The sequence below is a fragment of the Sinocyclocheilus rhinocerous genome, unplaced genomic scaffold (assembly GCF_001515625.1).
Source record: "Sinocyclocheilus rhinocerous isolate Xijiao unplaced genomic scaffold, SAMN03320098_v1.1 scaffold2106, whole genome shotgun sequence".
Lineage (NCBI taxonomy): Eukaryota > Metazoa > Chordata > Actinopteri > Cypriniformes > Cyprinidae > Sinocyclocheilus > Sinocyclocheilus rhinocerous.
In genome coordinates this window covers 238,048-258,609 of record NW_015657498.1, presented here as the reverse complement: position 1 = coordinate 258,609, position 20,562 = coordinate 238,048, and the positions used below count along the sequence as shown (strand labels likewise).

General features: G+C 36.1%; 3 protein-coding genes across 6 annotated transcripts in view; 2 read left to right on the top strand and 1 right to left on the bottom strand.

Moving 5' to 3' along the window:
* Positions 1-3,707, bottom strand: part of LOC107721192 (eukaryotic translation initiation factor 4E transporter) — a 17,694-nt gene extending 13,987 nt beyond the window's left edge. For 2 of the 3 annotated variants that reach the window (XM_016529075.1, XM_016529077.1), the window contains exons 1-2: positions 3,056-3,707; positions 2,496-2,632 (exon numbers count right to left, since the gene is read on the bottom strand). In XM_016529075.1, coding sequence (XP_016384561.1) covers positions 2,496-2,576 — 81 coding nt within the window. In that variant the 5' untranslated portion in view covers positions 2,577-2,632; positions 3,056-3,707. The remainder of the gene's footprint in view (positions 1-2,495; positions 2,633-3,055) is intronic. The other variant, XM_016529076.1, reaches the window with a different exon arrangement.
* Positions 3,708-4,553: 846 nt separating this feature from the next.
* LOC107721191 (protein SFI1 homolog) lies at positions 4,554-18,178 on the top strand. 2 transcript variants are annotated; one of them, XM_016529074.1, is made up of 32 exons: positions 4,567-4,584; positions 4,715-4,938; positions 5,038-5,109; positions 5,218-5,328; positions 5,834-5,928; positions 6,064-6,181; positions 7,749-7,851; positions 7,922-8,078; positions 8,643-8,804; positions 8,926-8,996; positions 9,108-9,200; positions 9,804-9,901; positions 10,059-10,125; positions 10,252-10,382; positions 10,477-10,558; positions 11,025-11,203; positions 11,299-11,374; positions 11,514-11,609; positions 11,754-11,830; positions 11,924-12,026; positions 12,136-12,232; positions 12,311-12,471; positions 12,619-12,693; positions 13,089-13,163; positions 13,253-13,429; positions 13,537-13,748; positions 14,022-14,117; positions 14,211-14,409; positions 14,631-14,703; positions 16,462-16,606; positions 17,190-17,292; positions 17,871-18,178. In XM_016529074.1, exons 2-32 carry the CDS (start codon positions 4,793-4,795, stop codon positions 18,003-18,005), a joined length of 3,585 nt encoding a protein of 1,194 aa, XP_016384560.1. In that variant the 5' UTR covers positions 4,567-4,584; positions 4,715-4,792; the 3' UTR covers positions 18,006-18,178. The 2 variants fall into 2 exon arrangements, with proteins under 2 accessions (XP_016384559.1, XP_016384560.1); XM_016529073.1 differs by having other exon boundaries at positions 4,554-4,938.
* Positions 18,179-18,352: 174 nt separating this feature from the next.
* Positions 18,353-20,562, top strand: part of sxph (saxiphilin) — an 11,245-nt gene continuing 9,035 nt past the window's right edge. The window contains exons 1-4 of the mRNA XM_016529091.1: positions 18,353-18,771; positions 19,454-19,617; positions 19,714-19,813; positions 19,950-20,129. Coding sequence (XP_016384577.1) covers positions 18,714-18,771; positions 19,454-19,617; positions 19,714-19,813; positions 19,950-20,129 — 502 coding nt within the window. The 5' untranslated portion in view covers positions 18,353-18,713. The remainder of the gene's footprint in view (positions 18,772-19,453; positions 19,618-19,713; positions 19,814-19,949; positions 20,130-20,562) is intronic.

Sequence of the window (20,562 nt, the reverse complement as noted above, 5' to 3'; positions counted from 1 at the left end):
AAACACAACGGAGCAAACAACCTTGTAAAATATTATGATGGCAGTGCATCAAAATTCAATGTCATCAGTTTGCCAAAAAGAACACAGAAATGTTTTACACACTGTTTACACCTGGGGTCCATTCTTCGTACTTTGCTAACTCAGCTGGATTTGATTGTTGACGATTTGGTCCGTAAACTTAAACCTGCTCAGGTGCAGGCTTATTTAATGTAAACAGGATTATATCGCATCTTTTTAAGCAGAACTAAAACTTAAAATCTGTCCGCTACCACCGCTACTTTATTACAAGGGTATCCTACTGATCCAGGGACAATAATTTCAAATAATAATCATTTAAAAATTAATTTAAAGAGATAATAATTTTGTGTAGTCTTTAATACTATAGACACAGCCAGTTTTACTCACTGAAAGATTTATTCGTCATAAAATGATTACTTCATAATTGTATTAGAGTCTTACACACATCCTATACAGATAATGTAGAGTCGTGCATTAATTTGAGTGGTGACAGATATTATGGGAGTGGCTTGATGGAACTGCAGGAGATGCAGATAACATGATCTAGAACCTACTGATCCAGGGACAATAATTTAAAATAGTAATCATTTAAAAATTAATTTAAAGATAATAATAATAATAATAATGTTGTGTAGTCTTTAATACTAGACACAGCCAGTTTTACTCACTGAAAGATTTATTCGTCATAAAATGATTACTTCATAATTGTATTAGAGTCTTACACACATCCTATACAGATAATGTAGAGTCGTGCATTAATTTGAGTGGTGACAGATATTATGGGAGTGGCTTGATGGAACTGCAGGCGATGCAGATAACATGATCTTGACCCTTAAGAAACTTTAAATAATGCTGTCACGTAACAAATCTGTTCATATATATAAAGTTTTGTTCGCTTGGCTGTTTCCTTATAAAAGTCCAGAAATTTGTCAAGTTTTTCATCAGGTGTCTCTTTTTATTATATGATGTCTTGCCGCCAGCCAATCACTGAATTGCTGATCGTGGTTTCGAGTATCGATACATAGCCCCTTTTAAACCAACCCATGAACGCGCAATTATCTCAGATAACTCAATCCAGCCATACTAATCATCAACAACAGGTGCGTTCGAAGAACCGAATTAGCCAGATCCTGATTAGCGCGATGATATCATCTTGGATGGGACATTTCATCTCGGATGTAATAAGCGACGTACGAAGAACGGGCCCCTGGTAAGGAGCAGGTGTACATTTCTTTCGTACCAACTAACATTTTGAAAATACGAACACTTTCATGAATCCGAAAATTTACGTCAGAACAACTTTACGAACGATTGACAAATTCGTTCTGCTCGTGTTTCATGAATGAGGCCCATTGTTTTAAATCCTGTCACGTGACTACAATTTTCTGTGTTGCTTGATATTTTTTTACATGCAGGTATTTTGACTAAAGTTAAGTGTTTTCCTGCTATTTGAAAAGTTCATTTGTCACAAGTAGTACATAAGCAGTTAAGTTCTCATGCCATTCTAAAAACAACTCGATTAAATAAAACATTTCAATAAAGTAAAAAAAACAAGGTTTAAAAAAAAAAAAAAAAAAAAAAAAAAAAGGATTTTAGTATTGGTAATAAATGTTAATAAGATTAAGACTTGTTGGCGCCGATGGCCTTGTGGGTAGAGCGCCGACATACAGTGCAACTGTGCTCACGGTGACTTGAGTTCAATTCCCATCTCAAGGTCCTATGCCGATCCCGCTCCCCTCTCTCCACCCAGTGCTTTCCTGTCAACTCTCTACTGTCCTGTCTCTATAATAAAGGCATAAAAATCCAATAAATAGAAACTTTAGAAAAAAAGATTATAACTTAATGAAATAGAAATAAAAAAAAGCATTTTGTCACCTTCTGCGTCATTACCTAGCAACAAGGGTAACATTAAGCAGCTGCTGCTTTGATGACAAACGTACCACAGTCAATCCAGCAGAAGCAATAAAACTCAGATTCAAACCAATCAATCAAACAAAGTCTGAAAGCACCCTTAAAATAGACATGAAATGAAAATTCACTATTTTTGAAATGCATGTTATAGAATTTTTTATTGAACAAATCATTGGTGTATGCTTTTTTTGACCTTGTAATGTTTAATCAAAATGTCATAACGGGATCTTCTGCTGAAAACGACTTTTTTTCTTTCTGGTTATGCATTCAGGACTTCCAATCATCATCTCAAAATCTGATTAACAACTGATGGATAGAACCCTACATTTTCTATTTTTCTTAGTTGACTTTACATCACAATACAGATGAAAAGATCTCCAGCTACATCCATTTCATCATGACTTTAAAGCCTAATTTCATAGGCTGTAAGTGTGGTCTTTTATTTGCTAGGACATTTAGAGCTCTAAAAGTTACAACATGTGTTCAAAGTACATCACACCATAATATCAAAAGATTAAGGCAAATTTGTTTCTCAAAAGAGGTTTCCTTTAAGGGATTGTTCTCACCTTGGTATATCTATAGGCAGAGGTCACAACTAAGTCCTTCACCGTTTCCACCATGTTTTCACCATTTTCATCCTTCTCCATGACTCAGGTGGGTGGTCAAACTGAAGTGAAGCCTCAATATCAGACACTCTGGGCACCTGTGAATGACGTTCTATAGCATTAGTTTAACCGCTGTGACAATGCAGTGCACATTTATTTGGTTAGTCATCAAAAAACTAGCTATCCAATCCAAAATCAGTGAGCAATTGAACGATTGTACAAACAGGCTGCAATCAGTTTAGCAAGGAGTATATAAATCCCGTGAAGTCTATGAGAACTTCAAATTAAATTTAACTTGGTTCTATTTTTAATGAGGATTGAAAGGTGTAGGGATTTAATATCAGGTAAATGTCTGGCTCCAGAGTAGCGGTTTTATTAGCAAATGACGAGACAGACAATAAGCAAGCTACAGAATATTAATCAGCCTAATGAAGGAACATTGCAATAATATCTCTCGCATGAACAACGTGTCTGTTTTGAAAAAAAAACAATCACCTCTCTCAACATCCTGATGAACTCACCTGATATTAGAAACGGTGTCACAGCACCTTCTCTCTCCCCGCCTGGATACCGCAGTTAGCTTCTGGCTACCTGTCCAATACCGAACTACAAGAGATGCTGCAGTCAGTCCAGATTTAAGACAGGACGCAGATGAAGCTTTCTGCCTAAAAATAAAATTTCTCTGTAGACAATCCTGACAGGAGGCTCGGATATCCCTTGTCACTCCAGATTTATTCGCTAATTGTCAGAGAAGCATTTCATTAGCAAACTGGCTAAACTCAACAAGCCGACGCCGAGGATTTACTTCGGTTCTTATGGAGAAACGGCTCTATTTGCAACGTTTCCGCTTTTTAATTATACGTTTGGCTTGTTTCTCCTTTGTTTGTTTTTTCGTGAGAGCCGAAATTTGTTTGTTTATTTATAGGCTAGTGAGTCGGGTTAGCAGGCTAGGAAACTTATCCCCACTCATAAAGCTGCACATAAAAAGCGCGTCAATACATTAATGCTCACGTATATTAGGACCAATTCCAGCAGATAACTGGGTTCTAACAATAATTAAAGCTTGTAGTCCGACTGCAACAATCAATGTACCTCGGGGTACTTTCTCTGAGCTCTCTCTTTCGTCTCTGTTCAGTCGCAGAGCGGCGAATTTCTTCTGATCTCTGACTGGTTCTGAGAGAGGCCCCAATCAAGGATTATATAGTGTCTAATCACGCCTTCTTTAAAGTTTCAAGAAGCAAACACTCACGTTTGATTGTAATTTCAAATCTAATTACACAGAATACCAAACTGCGTGGATAGAAGTGTGTGTTTTATTCAAGGGCGTTGACAAGAGTCGTTATAGAATTTTAGAGCAAGAATACATTTCAGGCAATCAACGTGGCCACCCATTGTAAATTGTAGTCACGTGACAGGATTTAAAAAGCTTAGTTTTTTTACAGTCTATGGTTGAGTTGCTTGATTTTTTTTTACATCATTCTGACTGTAGTTAAAAGTGTTTACCTGCTATTTATTCGATTAAATTCTATTATGTTCACGATGGATTCTGTTTTAAGTTTATTGTCAACCACGTAACTTAGTACGTAAGTTTTCATGCAATTGACCTAAATTTAATACAACAGTATTTTAATAATGTAAAAATAAAAATGTAATAATTACAAATTATTATAAGATTAATAAGATTAAAACGGACTAATGTATGTGACCTTAACCTTGTCATGACTTTTGCGTGACATTTTTAAATGAATGAAAAAACACAAATTAAACATCCATGCACCTCAATATTAATTTGACAAAATACTTTGTACAGTAAGGCATAAAAGATCAGTTCTAAACGCTGCATCAATAATCACTCATTTCAAAATCAATGTAATACACCTGAATTATTTAAAAATATCTGTGTTAATATTACTGTAACGTAGCTGCATTATTATTAATTATAATATAAATGCATTATCAAAATGTTCAAAGTGCCCTTTTTAGGAAGGTCTTTTATTATGACATAATTTCACCGGAAGAAAATTTATTCAACAGAGGAGCGGCAGTTATGGTTTGTTGTTAGTTGTTGTCAGTAGGATAAGTCTTAGTTGACAGCCTTTTAATGAGCTGCTAGAGCGTTAAAGCGTCAAGTTAAATCTATAAACCCCTAAAAACTACTTTATTAACTTTATTTCAACCAGGTATAGTTCAGGCACCGGCCGCTAGACAATGCGCTGATTGACTGAAAGTCATGTATGCTCGAATAAAGCATTAAAAAGATGCAAACGACAAGACCAAAAGCTGGGAAACAGTTGTCTTGTGGTGTTGAAATGAACAGGGCACGTAAAACACCTATATGGAAAAACACTTACCGGGTCGGATACACTTGGAACCGAGGTGGTAGACTTAAAGAGCTGCGGATAAGGTAGGAGATTGTTCATTTTAAATAACGCCATAATGACATCCTCCATTCGTTTACTTGTTGTGAATGTCATCAAAAGTGACTATTGCTTTGGGTTTTTAGGCATCTTGCTCGGAAGTTCCTTCACTTATGGATTCGGAAGACATTTGGGCGAATAACAACATCACAAGCCAGGTCAAGTGTGGTCATGTGTTCACTTAATGCACAAAGAAGTACTGCAGTGGTACAGTAAGATATATGATGTTCTTTATTTATTTAATGAAGTTAGTACTTTCTCTTCAGATCTCATTATTGTAAGGTGGTCTTGAGGAAGACTTTATGGGCTTGGAAAGATGAGTGGTGGCATGCAAGAAAGGAATGGACCCTAAATATAAGGGCAGATTGCCATTATACGTAAGTTAAGTCTCTTATGCTCACCAATGCTGCATTTATTTGACCAAAAACACAGTAAAAACTGTAATATTGTGAAACATTATTACAATTTAAAATACATGTTTCTATTTTAATATATTTTAAAATGTAATTTATTCCTTTGATGGCAAAGCTGAATTTTCAGCAGCCATTACTCCAGCCATCAGTGTCCCGTGATCCTTCAGAAATCATTCTAATATGCTGATTTGTTGCTCAAGAAACATTTTTCTTTATTAGTCTCAAACAGTTGTGTTGCTTAATATGCTTTATATTTTTGTGGCGGCCGTGATACATTTGTTTTCAGGATTTTTTGATGAATAGAAAGTTCTAAAGAATGACATTTATTTGAAATATAAAGCTTTTGTAATAATAATTAATTGCTGTCACTTTTGATCAATTTATTGCACCCTTACTGAATAAAAATATTAACAAATTAATATTAAAAAACCTCGCTTTTAACATAATGTATTATTTCTGCCCATTTTAGCTATATGCTGTGCAGCAAAACATTTCAAGCCTGGCAGGAGTATGTTGCTGTCCAGAGGGAAGAAAAGAAAAAACTGCAACTTGCAATCAGATTTGGTATATAGGCTGTTATTTTATTAATATTTTAGTTTATAGAGTTGAATGAGGATGTAAATAAAGTTTCAGAGTTTCATCTCACATTACTGGGGATGATTATGTTGAGGTATTATTAACTGAATATTTGTACTGCAGAGACGAAGCACAAGCTGCGGTGTGTGTGGAATGGCTGGGAACTGTACCTGGACATGTGTCGCATGAAACGCAGGATGCAGGAGGCAGCAGTGCAGCACCAGAGACTCGCTGTACTAAAGTAAGCACTGTTTTTCTGTGGTGTTAGAAAAATATTGCAGAGTAAAGCAGCCAGATACACAACTAACAGTGTTACAATCCTGGTGTAGGGGAACGGTGTAACATAAATAACAGGCTTGAATATGACAACATAATTTTATATTTTAGAGAAAAATCACAAATCAGTCAATATGTTGATATAATTTTACGTATATGAATAAATAAGTAACAGTATTAGACCGAAATATATGTACACTACTGTCCAAAAGTTTGGAGTCTGTAAGAATTTTAAATGTTTTTGAAAGAAGTCTGTTGTGGTGCTTTTGTTTGATCAAAAATACAATAAAACAGTAATATAGTGAAATATTAATACAAAAAATTATATTATAAAAATAATAAAATAACTGTTTTCTATTTTAATATACAGTGGCGATTTAGAGAACAATCTATACATTTTTTCTGAAATATTGTTAATCTTCATAGCTCAAAATTTGAAGGATTATTAGCTGTAGGTATACCACTGTTATACTAACATGTTTGACAAAATAACCAAGGCATTTCAACAAAAACCTTTATTTTGTGGAAAAGACAGTGATCAGAATTAGAGAACAGTACCCACTGTAGCACGAAAGAAGTTAACAACTAAATATTTGGAGGGTTACAGCTGTCAAAAATGAGCAGGAATTGTAGAGGCCCTTGCTTTGAATGACTTCAGCACATCTGCGGCCGCAGGACATCACTAGTTTCTCAGACTGCGCTGGTGTGATCTTGATCCACTCTACTTACTCTCATCCAGAGTATGTGAGCGGAGTGGAGCGGCAACAATTTCCCCTCCGCGCTCCGAGCATTTAATAATCATTCCGCTCCGGGTTCACCATTTCCCGCTCCCGCTCCACTCCTCGCTCACTGATATCAGAAACACCGCTCCGCCTTCGCTCCATGACGAATTTTATGGCTAAAGTGTTTCAGTATGTTTTGAAATATCTTTAAAAAAAAAACAGCCCTTCTACCGATTTTAGGATAACTTCAAATAGGACTATGCGGTGATCTTGAAATTTAGGAAATTGTAGGTTGTTCTCTAATTTTGATCTCCACTGTATTTTAAAATGTAAATTATTCCTGTGATGCAAAGCTGATTTTTCAGCAGCCATTACTCCAGTCTTCAGTGTCACATGATCCTTCAGAAATCTTCTAATATGCCGATTTGGTGCTCAAGAAACACTTATTAGTATTAATATCATTAGTATTCTTTTCAATGTTCAAAAACAGTTGTGCTGCTTAATAGTTTTGCAGAAACCATGATACATTTTTTTTTCTGGAAACTTTGATGAATAGAAAGTTCATATGTATATATTTAGAATAGAAGTCTTTTGTAACATTATAAATGTCTTCACTGTCACTTTTGATCGATTTTTATGCATTGTTGCTGAATAAAAGTATAAAAACGGTACATTTATATAATATAAACAGTAGTTTATTTAATATAAACAAATATAAAGATCCCTGGGTGTCACAGTGAAGGCCTATTTTTAGTGGCCTGTAAGTAAACTACTAATGTGAAACATTTATGTATGTGTTGGTCATTAAAGGTGGGTTTGGACTGTGTGGAATATGACGCTACAGCACAGGGATGTGAAGTATCATCAAGAAGATCTTGCTTTACAACACTGGGCTCATACTGTACAGAGCAGAGTGAGTATGAACATGTGTGAATGCAAGTGTACGATGAATTTGTGATCTCTAAAATTGCTGTTCTTCACAGGCATGGCTGCACTGGAGAGACAGGATGAAACATGCCTGTGTTCTGAAAGAGAAGGAGTCCAAATCTCATCGTCACTATTGTCTTCAGCTGTTAAGACATGTACTGCATGGATGGATAAGACACAAAGAGAACAGACAGGCTAAGAACAAGAAAACAGGTGCCATTCATTTTATATTTATGAGATATACTACTGTTCAAATAAATTGGTCAAAAGTGACAATAAATATTTGTTTCAAATAAATGCTGTTCTTTTGAACTTTCAAACATCAAAGAATCCTGAAAAAGAAATATATTATGGTTTGCACAAAAATATTAAGCAGCACAACTGTTTTCAACATTAATAATAATAAGATATGTTTATTAAACGCCAATCATAATGAGATTATTTTTGAAGGATCATGTGATACTGAAGACTGAAGTAATAGCAGCTGAAAATTCAGCTTTGCAATCACAGGAATACATTTCATTTTAAAATGTATTAAAATAGAAAAACGTTATTTTGAAATATTTCATGATATTACCGTTTTTACTGTATTTTGATCAAATGAATGCAGCCTTGATGAGCATACATTTTAGCGTTTAAAAATCTTAGCGACCCCAAACTTTTAATATGTAAGACTTTTTAATTGCTATAACTTGAGATACAGTGGCAAACTGATCAGTCACAATTATGCATTTATTTTTTGCATTTTATGAATTTCATTTGTCTTCCGTGTTGCAGCTGTTGCTCAGGATGTATGGCGTGTTGCTGTGCTGGAGAAGTTTTGGTCTCAGTGGAACAATGTGCTGCAATCCAGGCGTGCTGAGAGAGACAGAGGTCAGAGAGCAGACAAATTGGCCCAGCACGGCTCCCAGCAGCTGGCGTTCTCACACTGGAGACACTGTATCTTTGCTTACACAGTTAAACAGATAGTTCGCATATACTTCTAAACTGGAAGAAATTAAATATGTTAGTGAAAGCATGATGGTACCTAGTGCAGTTGTTTTCCTGAGCTGTCTTGTAGATGTCAGTTTGTGCTCACAGAAGGCTAAGAGGGAAAAGGCTGCCATGCATTACAGACAACGCTATCTTCTGGTTAGTTGTGTACTTGTCCTTAGAAGTTTTAATGTTTTTAAAGTTTTATTATATAGCTTTCTGGTTTTTTGTTTGTTTGTTTAATTATGATGTTCTTGTATTTCTTCACAGCAGTTGGGTTTGAGAGGCCTTGCTCTAAACGTCACTCAAAGTAAAACTCATCGTCTCAACAAGAATATTAGTGTCCAGCATCATCATCACATTGTATGAACAACACAAATGCACATCATAAACACAACTCATAACAGAGTTATTCTTAAAATTAGAGGAATAGTTCACCCAAAAATGAAATTTCTGTGATCAGTTACTTACCCTCAAGTTGTTCTAAACTTGTATGACTGACTTTCTTCTGTTGAATATAAAAGAAAATTCATAAAGGAATGTGGGTAATTAAAAATATACTAGTCCCTATTGACTTCCGTTGTGTGGAAAAAATACTATGGAAGTCAGTGGGAACCAGAAACTTTGGTTACCCACATTCTTCAAAATATCTTTTTGTGTTTAGCAGAAGAAATAAATTTATACAGGCTTTAGAATAACTTGAGGGCGAGTAAAAGATAACAGAATATAATTTTTTGGTAAACTGTCCCTTTAACATATTAGTGAAAATTAGATTTAAAAAAAAAAAAGTTCATTATACTATAAAAAAACTTCATCCTCATCCTCAAAAGAGCAATTATTGTCACCTAGTCTATCAGTAATTAATATGAATGTTATGTTTTTTCTTTTTTTTTATATTTCAGTCATTTTTTTATTAATTTTGTTTAAAAAGTGTAAATGCCAGAAATGGATTTTGACATTTTTCAGTTGCTGGCAAGGTGTTGGAAAGTCTGGCACTTGCGCTTAGATCAGGCAGAGGACAGAAGCCTGCAGCCCCGAATGAGTGTTGCACAAGCCCACCTCAAGTTAGTCACATAAATGAGTTTAATATGTGCACTGCTGGCAAAACAGTCTGCTCATGCTTTTTCATTTGAAGCATGTCATAAAACTTTATATATTTTAGGTTGTTATTAAACATGAGTTGGTCTGTGAGACTTTTAAATGGTTGTTATTAATCAACAGATTTTCTGTGCTGAGATTTTGCTTTCATCGTTGGAGAAAACGTCTCACAGAGCACAGACAAATGCAGGTAGCCACCACACTCTCATTATCTTATAGGCCACCTGCAGTAGGTAGTGGACTGCACTTTTCCTCATTTTTGCCTTAAAAATGCATCTAATATTTTATCAAACAATCTGTATATTTATTTACATAGGAGTTGGAACTACGTGCTGATGCCTGCTTTGCCCGACATATCTTCCCACGATGTGTAAACACTTGGATGGAGTTTGCAGCACAACGCACAGAGAAGCGAGAGCAGAAAGAGAGAGCTGAACAACAGTACAGGCAAGTTTCTGTGGCTAAAATAGTGTGTGCATGTAGATATCCATGTCTGCGTTGTATTGTACTGAAAATGTACATGTATTTGTCCTCTATATAGGCAGCAGACTTGCAGTTGGGCATTTTACACCTGGTGGAGAAACTTGGAGGTACAGAGAGATCAGAGACTTGCTGAAAGAACGGTAAGCTGACATCCATGAATATACATTCACAAACAATTGGGGACAGTGAGATATCTTTTTAAAGAAAATAATACTTTCATTCAACTAGGATGCATTAAATTGATCAAAAGTGACATTAAAGACATGTGATGTTACCAAAAAAATCTATATCAAATAAATGCTGTCCTTTTGACCTTTCTATTCATCAAAGAATCTTGAACACAAAATGTATCAGAGTTTCCACAAAAATATTAAGCAGCAAACTAATTTTCCACATTGATAATATTAAGAAATGTACCAAATACACATATTAGAAAGATTTCTGAAGGATTGTTTGACACTGAAGACTGAAGTAATGGCTGCTGAAAAGTCAGCTTTGTCATCACAGGAATAAATTACATTGTGAAATATATATATATTTTTTGTAAAAAAAAATGTATTGTTATAATATTTCAGAATATTACTGTAATTTGAGTATTTTTCATAGGCTGTGTTGCATTCCGAGCACGTGTCTTGTGCCCGTGCCTGGTCTAAGTGGTACTGTGGTGCTGTACAGCGTAGAGAGGAGAGATTCAAACAAGCAGCAGCCGACTCACTTTACAAACACACTCTGCTACGCAAGGCCCTGAACCAGTGGAGAAACCTCGTCGCAAACATACAGACCAGGTGGGAATCAGATCATGTAAACTACAGGAAGAACATCTGAATAAGCCACAGAGAATTTTGATGAAGTTTGAGCTTTTTTGTGTTTTGTTGATCAGTCAGAGACATTTCGAGCAGGCAGAGGATCATTATGGACAGCGCTGTCTGAGAAGAGCCATGGCAGACTGGCATCAGGTACGAGTGGCATAGCTGGCTCTATTCACTAAGAAAACACCTGATAATGTTTTTTAAATCATATGATGCTGATGTTGTTGTTATAATTGGTTTGAAATATTGTGAATCTAAAATAAGTAAATATGAGCTTGTTTTATAGTCTGTAGATTACAAAAGACAGAAGAGAGAGAAACTTGGACGAATGGAGAAACACTACAACAGCAGATTGCTCAGACATGCTCTAGAAGCTTGGAAGGTAGGAATACATTTGTTTTGACACAGTATACAGTAGTATATCTGAAAATATTGCTATATTATAGTAGTGTATTTTAAATTGTATATAGCAAGCTTATAACTGAGATGATGATTAACTCGTCGTTTGTACATGCAATGCGTATAGTCATACCATTTGCAGACTCAATTGATCAGCCAAAATGTGGAGTGCCGTTACCAGGAGCATCAGCAGCACCTTGTCAGGTATTATTATGACCTATTAATTATCATTTTTTGTGGTGTATATTTTAAGATATGTGATCTATTCTGTCCTTGTTTATTTATTTTTTTCTACAGGAGAATGTTCTGTTCATGGAGGATGAACGTGTCACAGTTGATGGAAGAGAGAGAGAAGGAAAACAGAGCAAAATGTTTTTCTCAAAAGCACCTTCTATCTCAGGTGCTTATATCAAAATAACTGTATAAGAAGTAAAAAGTAACACCTTTTATTTATAAGTACAGTTTTATAATTTATAAACTAAATAATACATATTTGAATTGTTTGATAGGTGTTTCTGGCATGGCGACAAAGAACCATATCTGCTCATCTTCACCATCACCAACAGGAGGAAGCCCTGAAACAAGCTCGAAGACACCTGGATATATGTACCTTGGTTATATAAATACCACTGTTATTAGTCTGTGTAAAGATGAAATTATTCAATGTTGTTTTTGTGCTGTTAGTTCGTGTGCAGGTGGCTTTGAGAAGATGGAGAGAGCGAAGCACAAAGGTAAAAGATGAGAGACTGGCGAATGAGAAGGCCAGCAGACACTACAGCAGAACCCTGGCAAAAAGAACCCTCAACACATGGTCCAGTAATATTCAGCATCACAAAACTTATCAGGTGCCTGTCCAAGCCTCCATATCTGTATAGATTTCATAAAAGTCCATTCTTATTTTTATATATATAGAGAGAGAGAGAAAGATCTTTTGTATATTTTATATATATATATATATATATATATATATATTCACTTGTATGTGTTTTTAGGTAATGAAGAAGAGAAGCATTGAGCTTCACAGGTTGAGGATTTGTCAGCACTTTTTTGTCTGCTGGAGAACACAGGTGAGTTTTGGTTTAGCAAAGTGTTCAGTCATATTTGAAGGTTATGAAATAATCCTGGATGCTGATTGGTCAATACAACATTCTAGCTGTGCTAAAATGACATGAAACTCTTTGCCTCATCTTCTTGTTAACAAATGGCACTTAATGTAAATATTAAGCACAATTTTTCACTAAAAGTCTCACAATATAGCACAGCCTGTTTTTTTATTAAATATAGCTGTAGTTGTGACATTAAAGCTTTATTATAGCCTCACTTACTATGCAGTAGTTGGAGATGCTTACATTGCCTCATTTCCTTTTTTTGAGCTGCAGCTACTTATGATTGATTGTTACTGTCTCTTTGAAGTTTTTATATAGTATTTTCTGTCTGAGGTTTACTGTTTTTCGACATACAGCTGCAGAGCAGAAGAATAGAAGCGGAGAAAACTGAGACTGCCCTTTGGCATTGGTCCCTCAACCTCCAGGCCAAGGTAATGCCAGGTCATGCACCACTTATTACTGATAATTCAGGTTTCCTGCAACCGCATAATTTCATACAGTTTGGTCTGTATGTTTTCAGGTGTTTTGCGTGTGGCGGTTCTGGATTGCAGAGCGTCAGAGAAAACTGAAGCGTTTGACTGAGGCAGCTCAGTTTTACAGAGATGAACTGTTGAGAGAGGGTGTCACACACATCCTCACGCACACAGCACACACGAGTGCTTTCTCAACTAATATTGCCCAGCACAGCTATGAACAGGTGCTGTTGTCATAGTTACTATATATTTGCGCATTTCAGTCTATAGTCTGTAGAGCACAGATTTGTTTGTGTTTGCATTAATATTAAGCAATCTGTATCACATACAGAGCTGTCGACACCTGCAGGAAATGGTAAGGCGCTGTGCCATACGATGGAAGCAGCGGGCACTGTGTAAGCCTGTCAAGGGTAAAATAGACAGCCAACCCAAGAAGAGTGTGTCTTTTTTTCTGCCGGAAGACCACACCCACATCACCACCCCCTGTCCAATCAGCAGCCAAGCAGCAGAGCAGAGGCAGAAACATTCCATCATCAGTCAGCTGTGAGTAAAATCATTCTTATTGCAGATGTTAATTCTGATTTTATTTGTTTATGTTGGTTAAGTAGTTAGTTGTTAGTAGTTAAATCTACTACAAGCTTCTATAATTTATTGTGTAATTAGTTAATTGTAAAACACATATGAAAATGTAGTGTATGATAAAACATCAAATTCTATTTTAATTATTACAAATTTGATTCAGATTTTTTTTAAATTAGGGAAATTAATCTGATTGACCTTTCTTGAGGTAATTGAATCGTCCTGTTCTGTTATCAGGTGGTCAGTTCGAGCATCTAGATTGCAACCGAGGAGACCAGATGACCTGCTGCAGTCCCCAGTCAAACCTCTGCCACGTGACTTCAAGATCAGCAGGTGTAGTATTCGCCAAACCTAAAGTCGCAATAATTTGTTTTATAAATATGTTCACATACTAATGAACATCTACCTTTCTCTATGGTCTTCCAGTAGTCAGAGGGTGTCTGTAAGAGAGACTTCTCTGTTACCCTCAGTCCATTTGACCCACAACCCACCGGAGTCACCTGGAATGGTGCGACAAACAAATGTCCTCCCCTTCAAACCTGGCCCTCCTGGATATATCGCCAGTCATGGCCAGGACATACTGCTTCCTCCATCTTCATTTACTGTCTCTTTAGCACATGGCAAGGTAAGCATCGATGCTGTTAGAGAACACTTGTTTGAATGCTTTTGTATAATGTTACTTTTTTTCCCCTAGCAGTTTCTATTTATTCGGTTACTTACTGGTGTTTTTGTTTTGTAGCTTTGTATTTTGGCTTAAATGTGCATTGCCAATTCTTTATTTGAATCAGCTAATCGTTCCCTAAAGACTGTTACATTGTATGAATTATGCACTTTTCTTTTTTACAGCAAAAAAGCTTAAAAGATCAGGAGCTCCCACTACATTCTACGCATTTCACTTCCAACCCTCTCCTAACACAAGGTAAAAACAGGTAGTCTTTCATAATATGAAGTAGGGCTGGCCGATAAAACGATAATGATAATCATTGTGATATAATTTTTCTTGATAAAACGATAAGAACAAGAGTTCGGTAAATGTTGGATATAATGCTTATGCGGCAAAAGCGGAACGAAACAGTGTGACTCATTTAAACCGCACTATACGGACCATTTATCCGCTCGGCTCAGAGTTCAAACTGCAGCACAGAGCGAGCTCATTAGAGCAGGTGCGTTTACTCGCTGATAAGTGTCAGTCACTCGAGCACTAAACAGCGCTGTGAGATCCAGAGTGAAGCGCTTGAATTCAGCAAAGAACACAAATTACTCGGTGATTTAAAGTAGTTTAAAGCAGGGGTTTTCAACCTTTTAGGACATGCGCCCCCCCAAGTTGGTCTAATTTCACTCGCGCACCCCCAACATCCAACAACCCCCACCCCCTCCCCACCGGTATTACTGTAGTCACACCGAATTACTTTATTAACATTAACATAAAAGCAAATATCCATTAAAGCTATTAAAGCAGCGAACTATTTTTCTTTTGCTCTTTTTGATAAACATTATTTACATAAGAAATGCCCGGATCCATTATACTGATGTACATTTGATATTTTCTTTACTGTTTACATTCACTTAAAACAACCGACTGGTATTCACCTGCTGTCTGAGAAGGCTATCTGTTTGTGCACTTCAGGTGTGTGAGCGGTGCGCATAGAAACGCTCTATCACAGTGCGTGAGTACCGCATTGAGATGTCTTGGGCTTAAAATGGCTTAAAATTACTTTAATGTTTAAACTGACAAGACTTAAAACACGTGAGAATGAAAAACTTTCGAGGAAGCAGCACTGGCCTGATCGTTAAGATAGTTTTGGGGGGCTAAGGTGACAGATAGGGGGGCTGAAACCCACCTAAAAAGGGTTTAGAACCGCCCCTGGTATAGCGTGCGTAATTATACTGAAACATAAATATATAACCAGTTTACGCCCCCCTGGTTTAAAGCCAGAAGAGATAGCGCTGTCAAACAGGAGAAACTGAAACGCGTCATCAAAGTCAGGCAACACAAACCTGTTTCATGATTTGAAACAATATCACTCATTAGAAAATGCAGAAACTAAGAAATACGTTTTTCTATTAAGATACTTATTTTGTCAAGGAAAAATGACTGGAAACGTGTAGAATTCAAAATCGTGAAGTGTTTGACATGTTCTGACCACTAAGAGTAGTTTAAAACCACAGTTAACGGTCAGGTTTCAACTTTCACTTACAAAAACGCATCGATTCGCTACAGGAGGCTTTTGTTCACCCCCCGGAGCCGTGTGAGACCTTTTTTATGGATGGGCGCTTTTTATTTAACTTCTTTTGGACTGATGCAACACCTACTGAGTGCCATTAAACAGCTTGAAAGATCAAAGACAATTTTTAATATAACTCCGACTGGATTTGTCTGAAAGAAGAAAGTCATATACACCTAGGATGACTTGAGAGTGAGTAATTTATGGGCTAATTTTCATTTTTGGGTGAACTAACCCTTTAAGAGCAAAAATCTGCCTTTAAGCTTGAAAGAATTAAAGATTTGAAATTTATTGTGATAATTGTCAATATTGACTGATTTGAAAAATGTTATTGTGATAATTTTTTTGGCTATATTGCCCAGCCCTAATTTGAAGAGAGCTTAATTTCACTAGTCTGAGGTTCAGTAACATATTGAAAGACCATTTATGCTTATTATTTGTCCGGGCCATAGGTGTGCATGAGATAATACCTGAGCAGGAAGAGGAGAATGAGGAAGATGAGACTGTAGATGTGGAGCAAACTGAAAATCTCACAAAAGAACTACTAGATATTAGACTGGAAATGCACCAATACCAGCAAGACAGAAAGCAGCTACAGTAAGTAAATCTGGCTTCGAATAGGATGACTATACATTATTTAGAATTATTTATTATAAAATAAATTATTATAACTATTAATTTGTTCTATATAATTCTGATTAATTATTAATTAATCAGATCTATCAAATAAATTCAGTCTTCAATCCATATATAGTGGTTTATATAGCATATAACAGACAGCTAAACAGAAAGCTAAAGTGATCCTGCAGTAAAAGTCCCAAATCTATATTACAAATACGTTTTCAGACTGGAGCTGTTTTAAAGAAGTGTGAATTGACTGTCCAGCAGTAGTTTGACTGAATCAACATATTAAAGTGGTTATTTATTTTAGCAAACACAAAGGAAACTAGGCCTTTGGTGTTAATAGCTGTTTCTGCTACGTTTGAGAGACTAATGAGGAGAAAATACTTGGATTCTGCACATGTTAGAGAGAAAGGAATGTTTTGCATTTCCATTTTGTGATCTAACAAAAGGGGTTTAACAAATATCTTCAGCTTCATATTAAAAAAACATTGCACCAAATGAGATGTCTTCACTAATATAGTGAAACCAGTTTGTTTGTGTGTGTGTGTGTGTGTAGGACGTGGCGTAAGCTCCAAAAGGTCTTGAGTAACTGGCTCGAAACAACAGGCATTGAGGGAGAAACGGAGGAACGAGAAAGCATTTTAAAGGAGTTAACTGAGGTATCCATATATCTTTCTCTTTCTCTCCTACATTCAGTCATACACGCATTCGTGTCTTTAAACGTACAGTAAAAAATTAACAAAGAACAGTACGAGGAAACATTCTTGGTTCCTCAAGCTGCACTATCACACAGAGAACACTGGTGGTTTACATTTAACGCACATATTTTTAGAGAATTGACATAAACATAAATCTAAGATGCTCAAAACCAGCTGTGTGTAGTGTCACTAGATAAAGGTTAGAGATTGCATAAAACCTAGCTTTTGCTTATGATATGCCATACTGGAAATATTATTATGAATTGTAATAGACATTCTTAAAATCTAATGTTATTATGTTAGTCATTTGAGTAGCTTAAATTTAGAATTCAATTTTTATACTTGTTATTACACCCGTAGAGGTATAATGGATTTTGTGTGGTGTTTATAGATATAAGACCGTTGGTTGTAAAAAAAAAAAAAAAAAAATTATATTTTACTCATGTGAGACAGTAGCTGTTTGTTAATCTCTGGTTTTATTCATTGATTTAATTTTCTGAATAATTTTAGTAATGATTTCATGTGATATTTCTTTGCAGCTTGAGAGTCGCATTTCTTCTCTATCTTTGAGATTAAGCAAACAGAAACCCACCATGATTCGCTATGCTGCCAGAGTTAACACCATCCAGAGCCAACTACTACCCTACAATGTTAATACAAAAACAACCCACTAAGTATGGAATATACGTCCAAAAAAAAAGTCTATATTGTGCAACCCATTATATGATGCCAACTTTATGCCAGAAACCGTTTCAGATGACGTATTTTTGGAACCCTTGGGGGGGGAAAGCAAAATTGTGTGACTCAAAAAACAAACTGTTTTTATTTCAGTTATTTATTTATTCAAAGACACTGTTGTAAATATGTATTTCTTTTTAAATAAAGCATTAAATCCTATATTTTGATGTTTTAAAATTGTTTATTTATCTTGACATCCTAAAAAAATACATTTTGTTGGCTGTGCATGACGCTGGAATGTTGGATCTTAAACTTGGAATCATAATTTGGACGATCACATGGACTGCGTTGCTGATTCAGTGGAGTAAGTCCAGTAGCATTTAATACTAACGCAATTCCGAACAAAAGGCGCTTTCTGGAAATGCCATACAACGCCAAGCAAGGAAGGATGCCTGGACGAGAATGTTCCACGTGACATAAGAGTTCCAGCGTAATGTTTCCCATATGCGCGCATTTATTATAAGAACTATTCGCTTTGAAAACACCCGCGTGCCCAGTACAGGTTTTTTTTTTTTTTTCAGACTTACGCAAACCTAGACAGTGAGATCTTCAGTAGGCGACATGCCTGTTTCACTGAAACGTCTCTGCAGGACTCGATGTAGACAGTTACTGTGATTCATTTTCCCAGAGCAGATTCTGATACTATGATGAAGCGAGTGAGCGTAATTGTTATCTTACTGCTGTGCTCCATCACCAGCTGGGGTAAGTGCGCATTTGCTAAAACTAACAAAAGCTGCAAATGATTAACGCTTGCCTTTTCCAGTTGTATTCTTTACATGCATTTCATCATTCTTAGCTATTTAAATTTTCAGTAATGTGTTCATTTTTTTTTTTTTTTTACGTATTTTAGAGTTAATAGGGGATAAACATAAACGTTTGGTGAAGAAAAAGTTGCTGGATCTCCGCCAGAATTTTTGAGAATTTATTTATTTTTACTTTTATTTTATTTTTTACAAGACAATATTAGTAGGGACCGTGTTATAAAACTGGCCTACATTTAAAATTGTTTAGAAAATTATCAGTGTGCGAATAATTGTAAAAGAGGGGTCTATGCATTTTTTCTATACGTGCCTTAACTTACAGAACTTTAAACATTTTTGCGATATTTATGACATAAAACAGTATGCCTAAGTAATGACAACTACGTATATTTTGTCGACCGTGCGATTTTTGTGGGTTAGAAGAGTTGTTTAGTATTTCCAAATAAATACTTTTTGGTCCACAAATACATACAAAGAGATGTGTTTGTGACATAAACCACAATAGTAAATATTTTCATTTGAAAGACTCCTCACGAAAATAAATAAATTAAAATGTATTTGTGAAACCCATTTTATTTGTGACCTATTATCACTGTTCTGTATGCCTGCATATCTGCATTTAGGGAAGAAGATGCGCTGGTGTACAGTCTCAGAGCCGGAGCAGAGGAAGTGTGCTGAGCTGGCCAAAGCTCTGGTCGCTGTCCTTCCACCTGCAGCTGTCACAGCATTTGGCCGTCTCTCATGTGTGAAAGCTTATGGCACTGCTGACTGCATTAATAAGATACGGGTAGGTTACATATGATATTGCACAAGCTGAAATCTGTTTCAGATCAACCCCTGGGACATAAAAGTAGATGCTTTATGTTCTGCTATCTCTTGTCAGGATAATAAAGCTGACCTTGTGACTTTGGATGCTGGAGAGGTATACTCTGCAGTAAAACAGTTTGGACTCACAGTAGTTGCAAAGGAGATCTACAGAGATGGTATCATACAAACACCTAATGTAGTTTCAGTTCTTGTTCTGTTTATGCTGTCTTGTAGGTCATATGCCTCAGACTTTGCAAGCAGTAACATGTAAATATGTTCCTTTTTCACTTTGTCTCCCCCCTCATTTCATAGGTGGATGTATTCTTGCAGTTGCTGTGGTGAGGAACAGCAGTACTTTAGATATGCGCTCTTTGCGGGGCAGTAGGAGTTGTCATAGTGGAGCTCGCTGGACTGCAGGTTGGAGTCTCCCTTTGGGACATCTCCTTTCTCGAAACCTCCTGCCCTGGGCAGAGGATGAGCCCCTCAGTCAGGGTAAGACGACCAATCACAAATTATATATAACCAGTGGTAGTGTTAATAATTGTAAAAAATAATTTTAAGTTGAAGTACTAAAATTACTAAAACCAAAATAAAAAATAAATAAAAAATGTTAATATAAAAAAGCAATAGCTCACCCAAAAATTTACTCACCCTCAGGCCGTTCGAGATGTACAGTGGAGATCAAAATTAGAGAATTTGAATGATTATTAGCTGTAGGTATACCACTGTTATACTAACATGTTTGACAAAATAACCAAGGCATTTCAACAAAAACCTTTATTTTATGGAAAAGACAGTGATCAGAATTAGAGAACAGTACCCACTGTAGCACGAAAGAAGATTACAACTAAAAGTTTGGAGGGTTACAGCTGTCAAAAATGAGCAGGAATTGTAGAGGCCCTTGCTTTGAATGACTTCAGCACAT